The following is a 19959-nucleotide window of genomic DNA, read 5'->3' on the forward strand; positions in this document are numbered from 1 at the left end:
AAGAAGAAATGAGAAGGAGGAGTGACCGAGAAAACAAAGGCAATTGTTCAAGTCGGTAGCAGGTACTATGTAGGCCTATACAAGTACAATTGACATCCATCATGGGGTCGAGATAGAGTTAAAGAGCAGCAAATGGTTTCGGCAAGGCAAATGAGAAGTGAGAGAATGACGAAGGCCAAGAAAATGGCTATGCTCTGTGTCAGAAGAAACAAAAGGAGATGCGAGTCATGCGTTAAAAGAATGAGAAGGAAATACGAATCCTCCGTGAACAAAATGATCAAATGAAGCAACAACTAGCCGGGATCCCACCCGGACCAAGGCCTTAAAGGCCAGAACAAGTCAGAAGACCACTGCCCGAACCAGGGCCTCAAAGGTTGAATCCAAAAGTTAGAAGACAAGCCTCCCCGGAAGAATTCAAGGATACACAAAATCAGGAGAAGACTACCATCCTCCGAACTTAGACTCATCAATCCTCCAGGCACCATCAATCAGAACGCACTCTCATTTTGGAAGAATAACCTAAGGGACATCCCTTTAATGATGAAATCATGGAGGCACAACTTCCTCCTAATTGGAAAGGGTTGAACATTGATCGGTATGATGGAACTACAAATCCAGAAAGTACACAACACATGGCTCAATTGCTTCTAATGCAAAAGGCTTTTTCATGTGAACATTGACTAAAGCCTGCTCGAGGCTAGGGGTTGTGTACCGTCCAGGTTATATCGGTTATATGATCTTAATAAGATATAAATCCGATGAGAGGTAATGATTATTTTTATCTAAATTTATTGTGATATTATTCTAAAGATAAAAGATATGATTGTTATTATTAAACTTGTTATGATATTATTTTGAGACTTTTTTTCTCGGATAGCACTATTTCCACTTTTATTTCCTCAACTAGCACCCTTTTGATTTTAGAATTTTTTATTTATTTGTGGAGTGAATGAAAAAGAAAAAAATAAATATAAAATAGAATAAAAATAAATTTAAGAACCAATAAATAAAATAAAAGGTAAAAAGGAATTAATAAATTAAAAAGAATTGATAATTTTAATTTTAGATGTATTAAAAGAACAAATGTATTGGTTGTAAAAAAATATTTTTAATGTTTAAAATAGTTAGAAAGATAATTATTGAAGAAAGAAATGAGATTTTACAAAATAAAAATAAAAAGTTAAAAATATTTAGTTTAAATTTTTTTTTAAGAATAAAGAAAATAAAAAATTAAACTCTACAACAACATAAAAGTTGAATGTATAAACATAAATTAATATTTATTTTTATTATTATATATAATATAATCATGCTAATAATGTTAGTAATGATTGATACACAAAATAATAATATGCATTCTCACGTCACTCCTCCACAATTATTCACTTAATTTTATTTAATTATTACTATTACTTATTTTGATATATTTTTAACAAAAAAAAATACCAACATTTAATTTGGTACCAAAATTCTAATTTATTATAATTTTTTCATCCAAATTTTATTATTAAAATATATTTACAAATGTATTATAATTTACTCTCCACAATTCAAATTTACTATAAAAATATAGAAAAAACAAAATAACGTTACAATTTTACATTATTTTACCCATAATATTTACTTACATAAAAATACCTATAAAATATTTTATTTCATTCTCTTTGTATTGATATTTCTTCATAAATTATTTTATTTTATTTTATTTCTTAAATTGATTTTTATTCTATTTTATATTTATTTTTTTATTTTCCATTCACTCTAGACAAAGAAATAAAAAAATTTCTAAAAACATCATCCCAGAAACCAAATTCTAAGAGGATTTTTTTTGCGAAAATACAAAATGAAACCATGGAAAAAAAACGGTACTATATAGGAAAATAAAAATAAAAACAAAATGGTGCTAGTTGGGGAAATGGGGAAATAAGAGTGGAAATAGTGCTATATGAGGAACCCCATATAAGAAAAGCAACCCCAAACCCAGGAACGGGTACAACATCAAATGCACTACAAATATATTTATAAAGTGAAGGGGAAAAAATATACATTGGAAGTTCCCATGTTAGGTGTATGTAACCCACGGCGACCATCGGATTAATCAGTAAAACTATAGAAAAAGTTGTCAATCTTATCCATTGAAAAATTGATAACACTCATTTCCCAATTCCATAGATGTCAGTTGCAACTTGGTCCACTTTACCCATAACTGGCACAATGGGACAAAGTGAGCAATAAGCAAAATTATCTATCGTTCCAAGTTGTTAGGATAATGAACCACTGAATCCTGCTAGCTGCCTGCCTGTTAACAAAGTACATTATGTGATGTACTTTTCTTGGCAAACTTATCCTGCTGACTTTTATTTCACTATCAGATGATTGGCAATAAATAAAATTAATCAAAGTTCTAAAAACTCAATCAGTAAGACATGTGCATGCATGCAACCTTTTGATTAATTGATAGCATAGTCAACAGCATTAATTGGCATACTAATGCATGGAGCTGTATCAAGATCAACCAACTGTTTCTGCTCTTTCTTGAAACATGCATGCATCAAATAAAAGACATAGCTTGAAACTACCACAGGTTTAGTGAACGAGATAAACTCAGTAGTATACCTTATAGTTCACATGGTTCTTAAGAATGAAGAACGTCGCAATCTCAAAAATTGGTCTTTGGCTAGTCTGCTGTGCAATCATGTTTGATCTTTGACCAAGCTATTAGGTCAACACTTTGTTAATGAAGATAAGGAATAATATCAGCACAGATAGTTCCAGCATAAACTTTGGAGCCGTCGTGTGTTCAAGAATTTGCTGCCACCTGTAAGTTCAACCAGTAGATAGCTGCTGGTAAAGCCTGTTATCCATTTTTGTCTATATTACAATCAGATGTTACTCAAAGACACAGATAATAACACAACTAAACTAAACAAATCAAGCAATCATACTAAAGAAATTATCAACTAAATACATACAAGGCTGAGCTCTACCCATACGGTATCTGTGATCATGCAATTCATACCCAAAGAAAAGGACACAATGAACATTATCTCCTGTTCCCAATCCTTTACAACCAATAACCGTAGGATAAGGCAAAGCATGCTTTATAATTATTTGTTTTAAAAGTTACTTTAATTTCAAAGCATTCTTACCACTATTCTCAACTTTGGTGTGTCCGTATTGTCATCGAGCCCAATCCAAATAGCCATGGATGGAATCATCAAATATTTACCAGGACAATAGACAAACTAAAACTAGTACGGTATACCAAGAACTAAGTGAATGTACATACCAATTTCCCTCAAATGAAGAGCTGTTTCCCTCATTTATTTCTTCCTTCGCAAGTTCTTCAAGTATAGCACGTTGTCGTTCATTGATTACACTAAAAGAATGAGTAGACCAGAAGTGAGTTGATGCAAATGCAACTTGGAAGAAAGCATATCAGAGCTTATTGTAAGGATAATCAAAGAAGAAAAGGCAAGCACTATAAAGATACCAGTTATCGTAAGGCACAAAAAATATCACAAGCAAATTCAATAAGATATGCTGCAATTTCAAACGCGTAGCAGAAAGCATTGACCAAACAAGCATAAACAGTAAGAGAATAAGTAGTGAAATGGCATTAAAAGGTACAGCAAAATAAAGATCATATCCAAGACTTGCTACTCCTGTATGGTTTTCCAGACACGACAACCCATGTGTCTAAATCTAAGGAGTCCAAATTTTCAGATGAGTACCAAGAGTGTTTGAAACTTAAATCTGAAAAATCAAGGTCAATCTTCTTCGGTGCTAAGAGTTTCAACAACTTCTATTTCTCGATTTGTGGAAGGTCAAGGTCCGTGAATACTTGATTCCAGTGCCTCTGATCATATTTTCAGTAATAGCTCTTCATTCTCATCTATCTCTTCTCCAAAAAATTTCCCCACCTTCTTAGTATAGCCCATGATCCAAAGTTGCATCTCAAGGAATTGGTCAGGTTCCTTTATATCCTTTTATAAATCTTAATTTTGTCTTGTTCTTTCCATATTATACATATGATTAGGCTTTTAAAGCCAATTAATTTGCTCTTTAAATTGAGCTGCAACTTTTGATGCTAATTCCTTTGTCATACAGGAACATGGTACAAGTCCTTTGTTTGGCAGAAGACATGAATCACATGGACTTTATCATCTAAAAGTAAGCCCACTTGTGTCTTGTTTTTCTACCTTAACTCCGAAACTTTTGCATGATCATTTGGATCACCCACCCAAATCTAACCAAGTTGAAGATAATAGCTACTAGTCTTGAGCAACTTCAAGTATTAGAATGTGAATCATGTCAACTAGAACAACATGCTAGGTCATCATTTCCAAAACAAACTAAAAAAAGATGTAACTTAGTTTTCTCTACCATTCATTTAGATATTTTGGTTCTGTCACATCTTTTGGCTTTAGATATTTTGCAACCTTTATTGATGAATTCTCCATTGTACCTGCATTTATTTAATGAAAGACAGATCTGAAATTTTGTCCATATTCATGTCCTTTAATGAGATTAAGAACCAATCTGGATTTCAAAGTATCAATGCTAGAGAATATTTTTCTAGTGAGCTTTCTTCCTTCTTATCCGCCAAGGTAGTTTACATCAATCCATTTGTCCTCACACGCTACAATGAAATTGCATAGCAGGGAGGAAGAATAAACATATCATTGAAATCACATGCTTTCTAATGTTGAATACAAATGTTCTTATACATCATTAGGGAGATGAAGTTCTCAGTGCTTGTTTTTTAATAAATGTCTTCTTCCTCTCTTGAAAATCAAATATCTCACTCCATTATTTTCCAAACCATCGTAGGGTGTTTGGTTGTACTTAATTTGTTCATAATATCTCTTTGGAAAGGCTATTAAATGTTTTTCTTAAATATTCTTGCTTTAAAAGAATACAAAATGTTATTCTCCACTCCATCTGCTAAAAGCTACTATATGTCAGTTGATGTCACCATTTTTAGGAAACCTTTTTAGCATCCTCCATGGAAACTCCCGCTTCCATTCAACATGTTCTCCTTCTTTCAACCTTTGGTCATCTAATGATTCGGGCTTCTAGTTTCTCCAACTAAAATAAAAACCAATTTCACATTGCCCCGACATCTTTCCTTACATACCAACGCATAGAACTCCTTATTATTTTGATCCTCCTCCAACAGCTTCTCAGGCCATGGATCCTTCTCCATAAACTTTTTCGCACAACTCCACATCAGATTGACTTGTTGCTCTTACGAAAGGCATTTGATTTACCCATAATCCATATCCTATTTATATTTTTTTTAGGGGTAAATAGTTGAGTACAAAAATATTGACATATTTCGTTTTTTAATATAACAAGAAAAAATATTACAGTCTTGGTACAACTTTAATTATGTTAGTTTTGTTTGAACTCAATTAATGGTTAATATAATTGAGCACGTGTTTCATCTTTAGTAACTGTCGCATGAGTTTATTAAAGGAAAAATTATTGTTTATATGCAATTAACCTTGAAGGAACCACTAAAAATCTTAAATTTACAAAGCAAAGGGTAAAAAGGGTTATTTTAATAAGTACACACAACAATTACTAAAGACCAAACATGTGTTCTGTCGGAGATCTCACATGAATTAAAGATAAAAACATTTCATAGTACATACGTGGGTGCAAACCTCACCTTATAAGTTGGTTTTATAAAGTTGAGTTAGATTTACAACCCACTTCCTATATGGTATCAGAGTCATTTAAAGTCCATCCTAACGAAAGTTTGTTGGGAAATTGGGCTTACAGACCACCCACTATAGGGCCACTATTGAACCACCCATAAATATATAGTCATATGCACGAGTTGGAGGGTCTCGGTGTGATAGAGGGTGTTGGAGATCGCACATTGAATTGAGATAGAACATTTCATAGTGCATAAGTGGGTGCAAACCTCACCTTATAAGCCGATTTTATAAGGTTGAGTTAGATTTAAAGTCCACTTCTTAATATGTTCAAATACCTCAACCAAAATTAACGAAATTGAAGCTTTTGTACTAAGACTGTAATTTTTTTTTCTTATTGTACTAAAAACAAAATATGTCAATACTTGGTGTATTAAATTAACTATTTACCCTTTTTTTTAGTTATCATTGTTTGTCTCTGTCATATTCTCTTGCTTTTTCTTTGTCTACCACTACTCTTCCTAAAACTATTCATGAAGCACATGATCATCCTGGATGGCGATAATCCATGATTGACGAAATGCAAACTCTTGCAAGCAATGAACATGGAGTTCGCTCCTCTTCCCTTTCGAAAGAAGATAATTGATTGTAGATGGTCTATGTTATTAAAGTTAGACCTACTGGTGAAGTAGATTTCCCTAAAGCTCGTTGGTGGCTAAAAAATTGTTCCTTGTGGGTTCGACATTTTTCTTTTGAGACAAAATATTACATCTGACTCGGTTCACTTGACGAAAGAGTCAACAAGGGTGCCCAATTTAGTTTGTAAATTACATCAGTCTCTTTATGGCCTAAAGCAATCACTCTGAGCTTGGTTTGATAAATTTAGTCATATCGTGCATAGTTTATAATTGAAACTAAAAGAGGCAAATCATTCAATGTTTTATTCTCATACTTCTCTTAGGAAGTGTGTTTATCTAATTGTCTATGTTGATGATATTTTTATTACAGGAAATTATATCACTAAAATTGCTCAGGTAGAAAAACATTTATTTAGCCATTTTCCGACCAAAGATATAGGATATCTAAAACATTTTCTTAGTATTGAAGTGGTGCAATCAAAAGGTGTTATCATTTCACAAAGAAAATATACTCTTGATATTTTAGAGACAAACTTGGCAAATTGCAAGCTCATTGATAGTCCTATAGACTTAAATCAGAAGTTAATGAGAGACTAAGATGAAATTTTCTCAAACCCAAACAGATATAGAAGGTTGGTGGGAAAACTCATCTATCTTATTATAACAAGACCTAATATTTCTTATCCAATGGGAGTTGTAAGTCAATTTATGCAGAGAACTCTCACATTGATCACTAGAATTTTGTGACTCACATTCTCAGAATTGTAAAAGGGTCCCTAGGACGAGGATTGTGGTATGAGAACAGGGGAATTATTCAAGTCTTAGGGTATTGTGATGCAGATTGGGTTGGTTGTCCCATTGACAGGAGATCTATTATAGGATATTGTGTATTCCTTGGAGGGAATCTTATGGAAAAGTAAGAATGTTGTTGCTCAGTCTAGTGCAGAAACTCAATATAGATATATGGCCCTAGCTACATGTGAACTTGTGTATAGATTAAACAACTCCTTCAAGAGTTTAAATTTGTTGAGAATGAACGGATGAAGTTGTATTGCGACAATGAAGCATCTCTTCATATAGCTTCCAATCCAATGTTTCATAAAAGAACTAAACATATAGAGATTGATTGTCATTTTGTTAGAGAAGTTGTTATCTAAAGATCTTATTACTGAGTTTGTCAATTCAAATACAACTCACGATATTCTAACTAAATCCCAGAGAGGACCTAGGCTTCATTTTATATGTTCCAAGTTTGATGCATATGACCTATATGCTCTAGCTTTAAGGTAGTGTTAAAATATGTTATTTTATTATTATTTATTTTGTATGTACCCAACTTTAGGGTTAGAGTTTAAGGTAAATGTCTTACCTTATTTTGTAACTCTAATACATGGTAGTAGAATCGAGATACAAGTATGTATCGGAGAGCTGATATTATGAATCGTAAATCGTTTCGTATCGTGAATCGTAAGATTCATAAACATTAAAAAATTTAATATATACTTAAATATATAAGATATGTATACATGCAAGATACAATAAATTATATATATATATATACCACACAATTTCACCAAAACAACCTCTAAGGTGCATACATGTTATTAAACAAATTATGTCTATCTTTTTTTATTTACACATTTTTTAAAATCCACACTGATTCACACAATACGGAATCATTTTGTTTTGGGATTCAGCGATTCTTTGTGCGAATCGCATGATACAGCTAAGATTCAGGGACAAAAAAGATTCTTCATATGATTCGTATCGTGGGAGGGTGAAACCATATCGTTTCTTACGATACGTATCGTGAATCGTAAGATACTAACTACTATGCTCTAATATATACATCAATAAAAAACACATAAGTGTAACACTATTTTTTCTCCATTTTATTTATTCAAGTGAGATCAAGTGTCATTTTACCATGGAGAAGGTTTGGTCCAAGGAACTATGTGCTGGGATTTATTAGCTCTAGTAAAGTCCTAGAGAGGGCATAGAATTTAGTTTATATGTTCCAAGATTGGTGCATATGATTTTTATTGTACAACTTTCATAAAGCTGCTTTTTAGGTGTAGTATATATATATATATATATATATATATATATATATATATAATATATCAGCTAAGCAAGCAACTCACAGATTTTTATCACATTCAAATTCAAGTATACCCAATATTAAAGACATGTTCATATTTGATAACTAGTCGGCAAAAAATCAGAAACCACCAGTCCACCCAAGGAGGCAGAAGATGCAATGGTTATGTTTCCAGCTAGGGATAGGGCAGTTTTTGGGGAAATTAGGGTTGACTAGGTAAGGAGGTCTTCCTAGAGTACTGATACCACACTAGGATTAAGTAATTGTGTGCCACAAACAGTACATGCACATGAATTTATAACTACAGAATAATGAATACATGATACAGCAATAAAATGTAATTAATCAAATCCCAGTTATTAGGAAAGGCTAATTCTGCTTAATGCCAACAACAAACAACTAAAGGGAAATAGGAGTGTCGCAATAATGTAGTCCACTTTCCACAATATCATAATATCGACCAAAATCCATAATGAATTGAAATCAAAACAATATTATAAGGAAAAACATCTTATTGCTTCTTTACATTATAAATAGCACATTCCTCATTTGAAGTTACACTAAAACAAAAGATGAGTGCAAGGGGCGTACATGGGAAGGTTAATACGAAACCGTACATATTGATCCCCATGATGTACAAGAAACCCATGCTTTGGAAGTCCTGCATCAACAACTATGGTAAATATACTTTTCAGAAGGACTAAAACTCATTACAAAAACTGTCCGTAAGAGAACATTTCATTTAACCTTTGCCTCTTAATACCAGAAGTTGTCCATGTTGAACGCCCTTGGGTATCTGAGGGTAACAGAATCACAGAATATTAGAAAAAATATGGTCAAAAACAAGGAGTCATGCGAACAATAACTCTAGGAAGTTGAAAGTCAATGATGATTGGAAGAAAATGATAGAAATCAGTTCAGATACAAGTGAATAAATGAATTTTATTAAGAACACTATGGACTTTCAAAAGGACCAATTCTCTCTCAATTCCTTCACAAATTCTCACACGATGTATGACCCAACTCTCAATCCCTATGTCTATTTTATATACATCATCAGCCACTGGACTCACTAATTGAATAACCCGTTAACTAACAAAGAGCCAGGCTTGTTTTTCACCCACCAAAAGGTATCCCTTGAGCATTAAGATTTAGAACATAAATTTGGAATACAAAAAATGTTATCATTTTGACAACAAATATTACAATGGGCACTACACGAAAGCACGTCATAAATGAGCCTTCTGTCACATCCTGGAGCTCCTCCACTTCTGTCCTATTGTGCAACTTTTGCACGTGATAGACTACTATGGATTTAATTGTGTACACTGTTGTATTGTACATTTTAAAACCTATGGGATTAAAGGTTAGAGGAAAGAAGAGAGATTGAAACACTGGATTCTATCAATCAATTATGATGCATTGCAATGTACATATTAGTGTGATCAAAAAACCTAGAAACATTAACTCTTCTTTATACTAATATAATCCCAATTAGTTAGGGAAACAAACCATAAAACAGGAATATAATAATCTATCCTAAAAAACGTAGGGAGCATAGGGGAGACTAATCATCAGAGATAATCTAAGATATGATGTGAAAATATATTTTCATATATTCCAACATTCTGGAGGTTTAAGCCGTCTCTCAAGTCACTCATGTGAAGAAAACCTGGATACAAGAAAAAAAGGGGTATGCTAATCTTATATATCATTTCAATTTCAGTCTAATAAAAATATTATATTGATGTTGTCTAAAATCACTCAACAGGAAAAGATCAAATAATATCAGTAAAAGGTGAAGGGATTCATTGGTAAGTGATCTATAATTAACATCCCTTGACCTTGAAATGGGGCATACTCCACTCCTCTAAACTTCTCTTTGCAAAAAAAAGAATACCATTTTTAAAATAAATCTTGACTTACTTTTAATTGCATCTTCCCAGATAAAGTAGGCACCTCAACTTCGCCACCAAGAATAGCCTGCAATATTAACGCTTTTGTTCGATTAATAACACTGATACAAACTTAGGTGCAATGTCAATCAGATAATTAAGATGCAAAAGATGGTATGTGCAAGTGTCTTGGAGTGGGACCCGTTTAAATAATATTTTCTAACAAAATGCATGTAATGGAAAAACAGAATTGTTATAATTAAGCACACTTAAAATGTGAAATAGCCACTGTTACAGAATTTTAGTCAATTTGCAGAACTAACAGTATGTTAGCAGGATGACTTAGACATAGAAGAACATGTTTGCTGTAATCAATACTGTACAAGATTACATAATAGATATTTGCAGCTGTCTAATCTGATGAAGATATGGAACTAAAGCTAAACAACTTCATGCAATATGCGTAAATCTGTTTCCTCAAGCCGAAAGACTGAAGATCAGGAGATACTCATTTCAACACTTTCTTTGATCACTACATGCCGATTAACTTCTTAAGTGTGTGGCTTTATTATCTGAGTTTTCTTCAAGTAAATGAACACAGTGGCCTAACTGCTCTCAAGCAACAGGAGAGGAACACCATTGCTTTTGTTGAAAATCTCATATCGACCAAAGATAGTGTCAATATACAATATATGAGAGTAATTATCACCTTACAAGTCAATTATCTAAGATTGAGTTAAGTATCAAAGTCTATCTTAAAAAGATTTTGTTAGGTCTACATTGCACTTGCAATTAGATCATCCAAATATCTAGTGTCACACTTGAGATGTGCAGTCCTTTAGCATGAGAAATATACATGTTAATTGTTTTTTAGAAACATGGACAACTTTTTTCTGCTGTATTTGCTGTATTCTGTAAGAAAACTCTGCTGTATTTGCTGTATTCTGTAAGATTTAATATTACTCTTCTCCAGCATATCAATTGGTGTTATATCAGCGTTCAGGTCTTTCTCCTCTTTAATTAGATGGTTAGACATCCAAAAATAATGGAAGCGTAGAACAGATCTAGTTCTCACCTGTGTAAAGCTAATATTAGACTCCACGTAGATATTTGCACCATCTCTGATAAAGATTGAATCCTCAGCCACCTATATCAACAGAAAAAAAAAATGCTGCAATAAGAATAGAATTATAGAACATAATTTTCCACAACAAACAAACATGTAATAGTACTATAGCAGAAAACTTATTCCTGGTTTAATTTTTAAACAGTGGCATATGATAAAGATGGGAAAAGAATACTGAGATATGCTACTGCATTATAAAAATTGCCTCCATAATAAAACAAAGCACTTCTATGATGTTGCACTTACCTGACCCAAACTAGACTACTGGTAAATAACTTTTTGAGGAAATAACCTATGAATCCTAGGAAAGAGTTAGACATTTTTTATAGAGCAGGCCAAAGAAAAAGAAACTTGTATCAAGAGTTTTCACTTATGACACAATTCTTAAGGTGTTCAGGGTTTAACTTATGAAGTAAATTCAAACTTTACAAAAGAATTCTTGAAACCATTTCATCAAAGAAAGCATAACAATCTAACAAAACATAAAAACTTTTTAAGTTATTTAAATTTATGAAATATTGATTCAATTTCCATTTTGGACATCCATAGTCTTACATGATGTTATACTGTTCTATTCATGAATACAGTGTCAGAATTGGTTTCGAGAAGGACTATTGATGGTAATAATTTTCATTGAAGGACTAATTTAAAGTCAACAGTACCTATAAGAGCAATTTTGTTAAATGTGTCTTTGGATGACCAAAGCGAACAACAACTCTATTATGTATGTTAAGAAGAATATACTTTTTAGTGTGTAGAGATACTAGAGCAAGAATGCCTAAATATGAAAAGAACGAAACCTGTATGAAGCAAATACTTATGAGTTAAGGAGGCCAAGCATTGTACATTAAGTGACGCAGGTTTTACAGTTTCTAATACAGTTTTGAACTTACAATGAAGCAAGTTACATGAAAAAAAAAAAGTACTTTGAGGAAGCTAGCCTGATGTTTAACTAGAATTAATATTTTCTTTAATAACTTTTCAGGCTATTTAGGGAGGCACTGGCCCCAGCTTGCCAAAATGCCCCTCTGCCACATCATAAATCTAATGTGTCTAAAGGCTTGTTAATTTTTAAGTTGAGTAGAACTAATTTTGAACTGTTGAAGATAATTATGATGCGTGCCCAAATGAATCTTACAGATTTTTTATAATGAAATGTGTCACATTAAGGAAGAATTCATTGTGCGTGCTTCCCAAACAAGCACTATTTCCCTCTAAAATGATAAATTTGGTTAAAACCACAGATTAATAGGCCAGCAGATAGCACATTGTGAGCTCTAGACAGGATATTTGGGCAGAAAATTGCCTTTATTTTAATGTATAAACTTCCATGTCGGCCTCCACTTCCAGCAGCATTCCCACCCTCTGGCACATGGATTGTATCACCCGAATCCACACCTACCAACTCATAGAAAACTATGATAAGAATGTAAACAAAACCTACACAGGGCAGGTCTGCAGCATGAATAAAACTTTCCGTGCATGAAATATTCTTCTACATAACAATTAACACCTTAAAAAGGACCAAAGGCTATTCCATTCCATATTAAACTTGAACACAAAAATGAAACATGGGTTGAAATGATTATCTGTAAGTAAAGAATTTCCAATGTGAACAAGAAGCTACTACAACAACAACCAAGTTGTACATTGATGAGCTCTAACCAACATACAACTTCAGGTAACTTTGTCACAAGTATCAAGAACCAACCTGCTGGTATAGTAACTTTAACCTCTTTAACCCCTTCAACCACCCCAGATCCTCTACATGTTATGCAAAAGTCCTGCACCAATTAGATAGAGAAAATACAAAATTATGAAAGATTATGGCACAAAATAGATAACCAATGATACAAGACTACTTGACATGACATTCATGAAATACCTTAATGATTCGGCCTGATCCTTTACAAGTTATGCATGTGGATGTAAATGGGGGGATTGTAACCTGGCAAAATACAGCACAACCAAGATTAAATAATATAACAAGTAATAACTGATAACTCTAATGCTGCAAAAAGAAATTGACTCATGAGTCATGATGATTCAAATTTTGCTAAAAAATAATTGTCATTTTAATAATCAAAATTGATTTTTCAAGGCACTTACTCGACCTAAGCCCCTGCATGTTGGACAAACTTTTGGAATGGCATCAAGAGGATGGCCCTGCCCATCTGGATTAATACAATGAAAGTGTCTGGCATCAAATTGGGTTATCATTATGTACCAAGATTATGTGCTAAACTTCTGTTGTAATCAAAATTTACTCATGAAAAAATATTTTGTCATTTCCTAAACCAATAATAACAAATGGAAAATAAACAAAGCTTTCCTAATTCCCAGATATATTAACTTTACTCACTGCAATAATCGCAGGGAACTAATGCATCAAATGACACGTGCTTGGTGCATCCTCTTGCTGCTTCTGAGAAAGTAAGAGACAAGTCCACCTATCAGCATAGCATTAAGCAAACAATTAAGTTTGGAAAACTAGGAATATATTTCAAACTACAGAGAAACAAGGGTTAAGCTAACCTCTATATTTGATGAGAATTGAGTAGTTGATTCTTCAAATATCTGTTATATCAAGGAAATTATGAGATTTCCTCTTCAAAAACTTCTACGAAATGAATCCAAAAACATAAAGAATGTGTGTGTGCACTAGTGTGTAGAGAGAGAGAGAGAGAGAAAGAAAGAAGGTGAAATGAATCCAAAAACATAAAGAATGTGTGTGTGCACTAGTGTGTAGAGAGAGAGAGAGAGAGAAAGAAAGAAGGTGTGTATTACGTAAGAGCATACAAGCAAGCTAAGAGAAGAAGTGATCGTGACCATTCAATGGATGGTCAATAATAAATCAAGCAAAACCAATTTTGACCATTCATACATAGTCACATGACCAAGATAATATATATTCAATTAATTAATTTATTAATTAATAAAAGTAAACGTAATTATGGGAGCAAAAAAATACCTCAGAGAATACTTTATGAAATGAATCCGAAAAATGAGAACGATAAGCATTTCTAAACCTTTCTGCATCACCATGATCATATTCTGTATCTTCTGAACCACGAGTATGCATCTTCAATTGAAAAAAGGGTTCATTGGAGAAAATAATGGAAAAAATATTAGTTAAGTCAACATTAATAAGAGTTATTTATGAATTAAAGAAATTTTGAACAGCTTTAACCAATTGAAGCTCTAGAAATTTTGAACAGTAACTAATATATCAAATTTAAAGTTTGAAAGTATATGCAAAAAGGACTACCTCGTCATACTGTGCTCTCTTTTTAGAGTCTCTCAATGTCTGAAATTACATAGCAAAACAGCAAGTGAAAAATATATTGTTAACTAATTAGTTTAGACCATAAACAATGTAGCCGGAAGAAGGGAAGGGTAAACATGTCTGAAAATGTAAGAGAAAAAATTAAACTTTCATAAAATGATAATAAAGACCTCATAAGCTTCTCTTATATCTTGAAATTTCCTCTTAGCAGATGGATTATTCTTGTTTGCATCTGGATGGTACCTTTTAGCAAGCTGCACAACTCAGAAAAGTGTGGCATGATGAAGTATTAACTAAAAGAAGACATTTAATTTTGGAATATTGTTGTCAAAACACTGTGGTTATGGAATATAGAAATAGTGAAAACCAAAATGCTCACATACAATTTTTAGTACGCTCTAAGCTCCAAAAACAGTTTGGCAGATTAAATTGCAGAACAAAAAGATATCTACAAATTATACCCCTTTGACAATACAGAGGGAAATTGTTAAGCCTTCATGTATTAGGTTTTCAGACTTTGCTTAATTTCTTTCTGGATGCAAGAAAAGTTTTGTTATGATTATAGAAATAAGAAGTAGATCCTAAATAATCAGTAATATCTAGATTATAGATGTATTATTTGTAACATTTTTATTTTTTTCTAGTATCATATCTTTATTGTTAGAGGATATCAAATCTCCTCTATTTTTTGTATTGATCCCATTTCCTTAATATAATAAAGCATTTATGTTATCTCAAACACACGATCTCAGCTCAATATCTCTTTCTATCCTATAGTTTAAACACGATATATATAGCCTTTTTCAAAACCATGTTGGCCAACAGACCCACTCACCAGAGGAGCTTTTTGGTAAGCCTTTCAATCAGGTTCAAGTGTACTGTTTTGGTGCCATCTCCGGTGAGTTTTCTGGCAAGTTTCCAGCAACCTCCATTTTGCTCTGACAGGCACAAAGTTTGGATTGTGTCGTGCCGATCCATCTAACCATACAAACACTCAAGCCAACCACCCACTCTCATGTCCTCACATGCATAATATCTCAGAGAAAAACATGCTATAGACACTCTAGAGGAAACAGGGATTTTAAATACTAAGTCTATGGACACACCAATGGACACGCACAAGGAAAACTGTATTTTGAACCTGTGAGATACAAAAGGTTAGTTGGTAAGCTAAATTACCTCATTATGACTCATGTTGACATTGCCTTTGTAGTGAGCATAGTAAGTCAATTTTTAAACTCTCTTCATCAAGACCATTGTGTAGCAGTCATACGGATCCTAAATATTAAGATGCCTCTGGAAAAAGGCCTCCTTTATGAAGATAAGATAAATACTCAAATTGTTTGGTATTTTGACACTGATTGGGCAAGGTCACCAAGCAATAGAAACCCCGTTGTGTTCTTGTTGGAGGTAATTTAATATCTTAGAAGAGTAAAAAACAAAATGTTGTGGCAAGATTAAATGTAGAAGCAAAATAGAGGGCAATGGCATTAGTCACTTGTGAGAGCTCATATGGAAAAAAACAACTCCTCAAAGAGCTTTAAATTTGAAGAAAATTCTCAAATGCACCTTAAATGTGACAACTAGGTAGCATTGCACATTTGCCTCTAATCTGATATTTCATGAGAGAACCAAATATATCAAGGTAGATTATTATTTCATAAGAAAAGTTGAAGTTTGGAGATGTTAGTATGTTACCACTAGATTTGCCAACTCTAGTGAACAGTTGGTTGACATATTCACCAAGTCTCTAAAGAGACCGAGGCTCGATCATATTTACAGCAAGTTAAGCACATACAACTTGTATGTTCCTACTTGAAGGAGAGTGTTATAATTATATAAATAAGCAATAAATTCTATATAATGAAAAATATGTAGATTATATATGTATTATTAGGGACACGTTCATTTATTCCGAAGTAATATCTTTAGTATTAAAAAATAACAAATCTCCTCTATTTATTGTATGGATTCCATTTCTCAATATAAAAAAAAAAAGCATTTGTGTTGTCTCTAAAACACATGGTTTCAACTCAATGTTTTTCTCTTTGCTATAGTTTATTAAGATGAAATGAATGTAGTTAATGTGATGTTGGGGGATAAGGGATATCAAGGAAAAAATAGAAAACTAAGACATCATATTTTATTATGGGACAAAGCTTTCAAATTTCCCTTAGTGCACACACATTAGAGAAATATCAAAAATACCATGTGCCACCAAACTAGCAGGCAGCCTGTCCAGTGCATAGGTAATACATGTTAAATGTGAAAAAAATAAAAATTTAGAAATATTGAAGAAGAATTATTTCACTTGTTATAAAATATGTAAATTAAAATATAAAAAATATTGAAAATTTTAATTTTGAAAATCTCAAACACTAGTTTAATTACAAAAAATATAATTTTAGTAAAGATAATGAACAAAAATGAGAATGGCTTTAACTTCTTATTCCATTCACAGAAAATTTTTCCCTCCTAAATTAGATAAAAATGAAGTAAAATGTAGAGAAAATTTAGTGCTTAGCAAAATTAGCTTTATTTCACAAGAGATCAGCTACATGGCTAACACAATATAATTAGGCTCAGTTGAAATCCAAATTCATAGGAACATTATTCAGCATGAGATCCCTTTAATAATTTCCTCCAATGTCATTCTAGCTTCCCTCTGTCCCTTCTTCTTAAAGTAAAAACCATGAGATCCACTCTCCTCACCAGTGGCTGCCTTTGCACATATCCAAACCATATAAACAGATTTTATATATCTTTTCCTCTATCATTGTCACAATTAAGTTACCATCAATATCTTATACAATAATCCTGTATTATGTCTTTTTTTTGTACAACAACACATTCATCTTAACAAACTCATTTTTACTGCTCTCATTTTTTTTCTCTCTCACTATTTCTTAAAAGCTCAAGATTCCCAACAATAGAGTACAATTAATCTGACTATAATACTGAAATACGAAAAAACTTCTCTTTTAGCTTGGTAGGAGCTTTGCGGTTACAAATAACTCTCAATGTTTTCTCCTTTGTGTGACATCTTCATTAATTTCCTAAACATTCTGTAATATTGATCTATGTTGCTGTTAGACATTTTCAATTTCTCCTTACAAGTAATTTTCCTTTTTTTTTTTTTGCTAAAATTGCAATATTGCGTGCCGCTTCTACTCAAGAAAAAACCTTTGTTTATGATGCCAATCTCCAAAACCCAAATTTATGGTTAACATCTAATTTGCTTCCTCAATCAAAACTATAATGTCGACAGGAAACATGATTTACAGATAGTTTTTATGTCTCTGGTACACACATCGAGGACCAAATTAAACATGAACTCAAAGATGAGTCTTAAAGTAAACCTACCCTTATAAGAAAGTCCCCAGTCTTGACTTCATGAGTTCTCAAACAAAAAAATATTCCTCCATAGATGTCTTTTATAGGTCAGAAACAAGCATATGAACAGTTAAACCTGGTTAGTAACTATAAGATTTCCCTATCCTTATAGCTAAACCTGGTTTGGTATTATTGTCGTGACTGAGAATAGATCATCTAATCTGCCATTGGTGTCACTCCTAACAAGACAATGTAATTGAAAAAAAATATTCCTCCGACTGAGAATAGAGTGTTTTGCCATTGTTGTTACCAAGTACAAAGTAATTGAAATGAAACTTCATCTCTCCTACAAAAAGTGTTCTAAATGAAATTGAATCATCCTCATTGCCCTAACAAAACATGACAATCTTCCAATAGACTTCACCTTCACTCTACCTAGCCTAACAAGCATAGATTTCATCAATCAATATGTGTCATAAGCCATTCAAAACAAGAGATTCCTAATACTCACGCACCAAGTGAAATGCCTTCTTTATCTCGTCCTGACTGGCATTTTCAGGAACACCAAGAACTCGGTAGTAGTCTCGCTCAGCCGAAGAAGAGAGTCCTGGAACAATACAAGCAGAAAAGGGAATTCAAATGAAAACCTCAACGTATAAGACATCACAAATCACCAATATTAATAAAAACAATGTAATTCACGCTCGATTCAACCAAACCTGTGGCATGGAAATAACGATATCTAAACGGTACTCTCGGAATCAGAGACTCCTCTGTTTTCGTGACGAAACCGCAACTGACCAAAGCTGATACGCAGAACATTTAATTCCGTAAAAGAAATATCGAAAAACTAATTATTATGCAAAAACAAGAGAAATTAGAAACGTGCCTCGAGCCAGCAAAAACGATTGGCCAGTCGACAATAATTTGTTGAATGATGATTCTCCTTTATCCACGAGCAATTCTGAGCTCAGAGACGAAAGCAAATGGCGCCGATACTGCATTGGAGGAATCGATAGTGTGAACGATGCCAGAGAAAAAGGAACGGAGATTTTGAATAGTTTGGGATTTTTCGTTCCTCCACTTACCGGCGTTAAACGCGTGAACCTTCTCATTCGCGTCAAAAGGCGTGTGGATTAGTGATATCGCTGCGCAATAGAGAGGAGGAGGAGGGTGCGAGGCCACAAATCTGCTTAAAAGAGCATCGGAACAGCGATGAAGTGTTCTCGGCGACTATGGAATAGATTCCGGTGGCGGTGAAGGTGCGTGCTCACAGATGTTTGGGCCTCGGGGTTTACCGTACTGGGTTTAGGTTCGGGCTTAACATCATCGACTTTATGTAACGGGGTCGTTTCATTTCAATTCCTGGCTAGTTGTCGCTACACTACCTAATTTTGTTTTTCTTTAACAAAAGTTACTGATTATAATTATGAATTTGATTTTATTTTGTATAATTAAAATTCATAATAAATAAATATTTATGGACTAAGGTACATTTTTCTCTGCTTTAACTCCATACTCCTTTTTAAGATACTACACACATCGCTTTATTATTTTAACAATACTACTCTCCTACCTTTTATACATTACACTAATTTCTCTAAATATTTAGAAAATTATTACAATTGTAGCAAATGGGAAACAAATAAGATGTTTTGAAATTAATGATTTATATTATATATTATAGATTTATAATTAATGATTTTTTTTACAATTATGTTATTGAAAATATTTATTGTCTTACCGATGACTAATTTTTGTTGAGATACTTTATGTATAGTAAGGTTTCTCTTTTAAACTTATGACAGACATATATTGATAATGTTAAATTAGTATCATAGTAAAGATAAAATATAAAGGTAACTTTAAACAAGTACGTAATTACATAAAGATATGTATTTATATTAGTAATTT

The 19959-nt window shown here is 32.8% G+C and overlaps 1 protein-coding gene across 5 annotated transcripts; it reads right to left on the reverse strand.

Annotated features, from left to right (window-relative positions):
- Positions 1–1936: 1936 nt before the first annotated feature.
- Positions 1937–19428, reverse strand: LOC137824271 (chaperone protein dnaJ 1, mitochondrial). 5 transcript variants are annotated; one of them, XM_068629833.1, is made up of 20 exons: positions 19134–19428; positions 18935–19043; positions 18765–18851; positions 18561–18652; positions 14883–14966; positions 14695–14733; positions 14398–14508; positions 13962–14003; positions 13789–13876; positions 13536–13600; positions 13312–13374; positions 13138–13210; positions 12733–12824; positions 11376–11447; positions 10332–10388; positions 9153–9201; positions 8997–9066; positions 3290–3379; positions 2617–2818; positions 1937–2299 (listed from the first exon to the last, which is right to left on the reverse strand). In XM_068629833.1, the coding sequence occupies exons 1-19, from the start codon at positions 19158–19160 to the stop codon at positions 2719–2721; spliced, it is 1410 nt and encodes a 469-aa protein (XP_068485934.1). In that variant the 5' UTR covers positions 19161–19428; the 3' UTR covers positions 1937–2299; positions 2617–2718. The 5 variants fall into 5 exon arrangements, with proteins under 5 accessions (XP_068485934.1, XP_068485938.1, XP_068485936.1 ...); XM_068629837.1 differs by having other exon boundaries at positions 2617–2854; positions 9023–9066; positions 19134–19389; XM_068629835.1 differs by having other exon boundaries at positions 2617–2854; positions 19134–19376.
- Between the last annotated feature and the right edge of the window lie 531 nt (positions 19429–19959).

Source organism: Phaseolus vulgaris, chromosome 8, assembly GCF_000499845.2.
Source record: "Phaseolus vulgaris cultivar G19833 chromosome 8, P. vulgaris v2.0, whole genome shotgun sequence".
NCBI classification, from domain to species: Eukaryota; Viridiplantae; Streptophyta; class Magnoliopsida; order Fabales; family Fabaceae; genus Phaseolus; species Phaseolus vulgaris.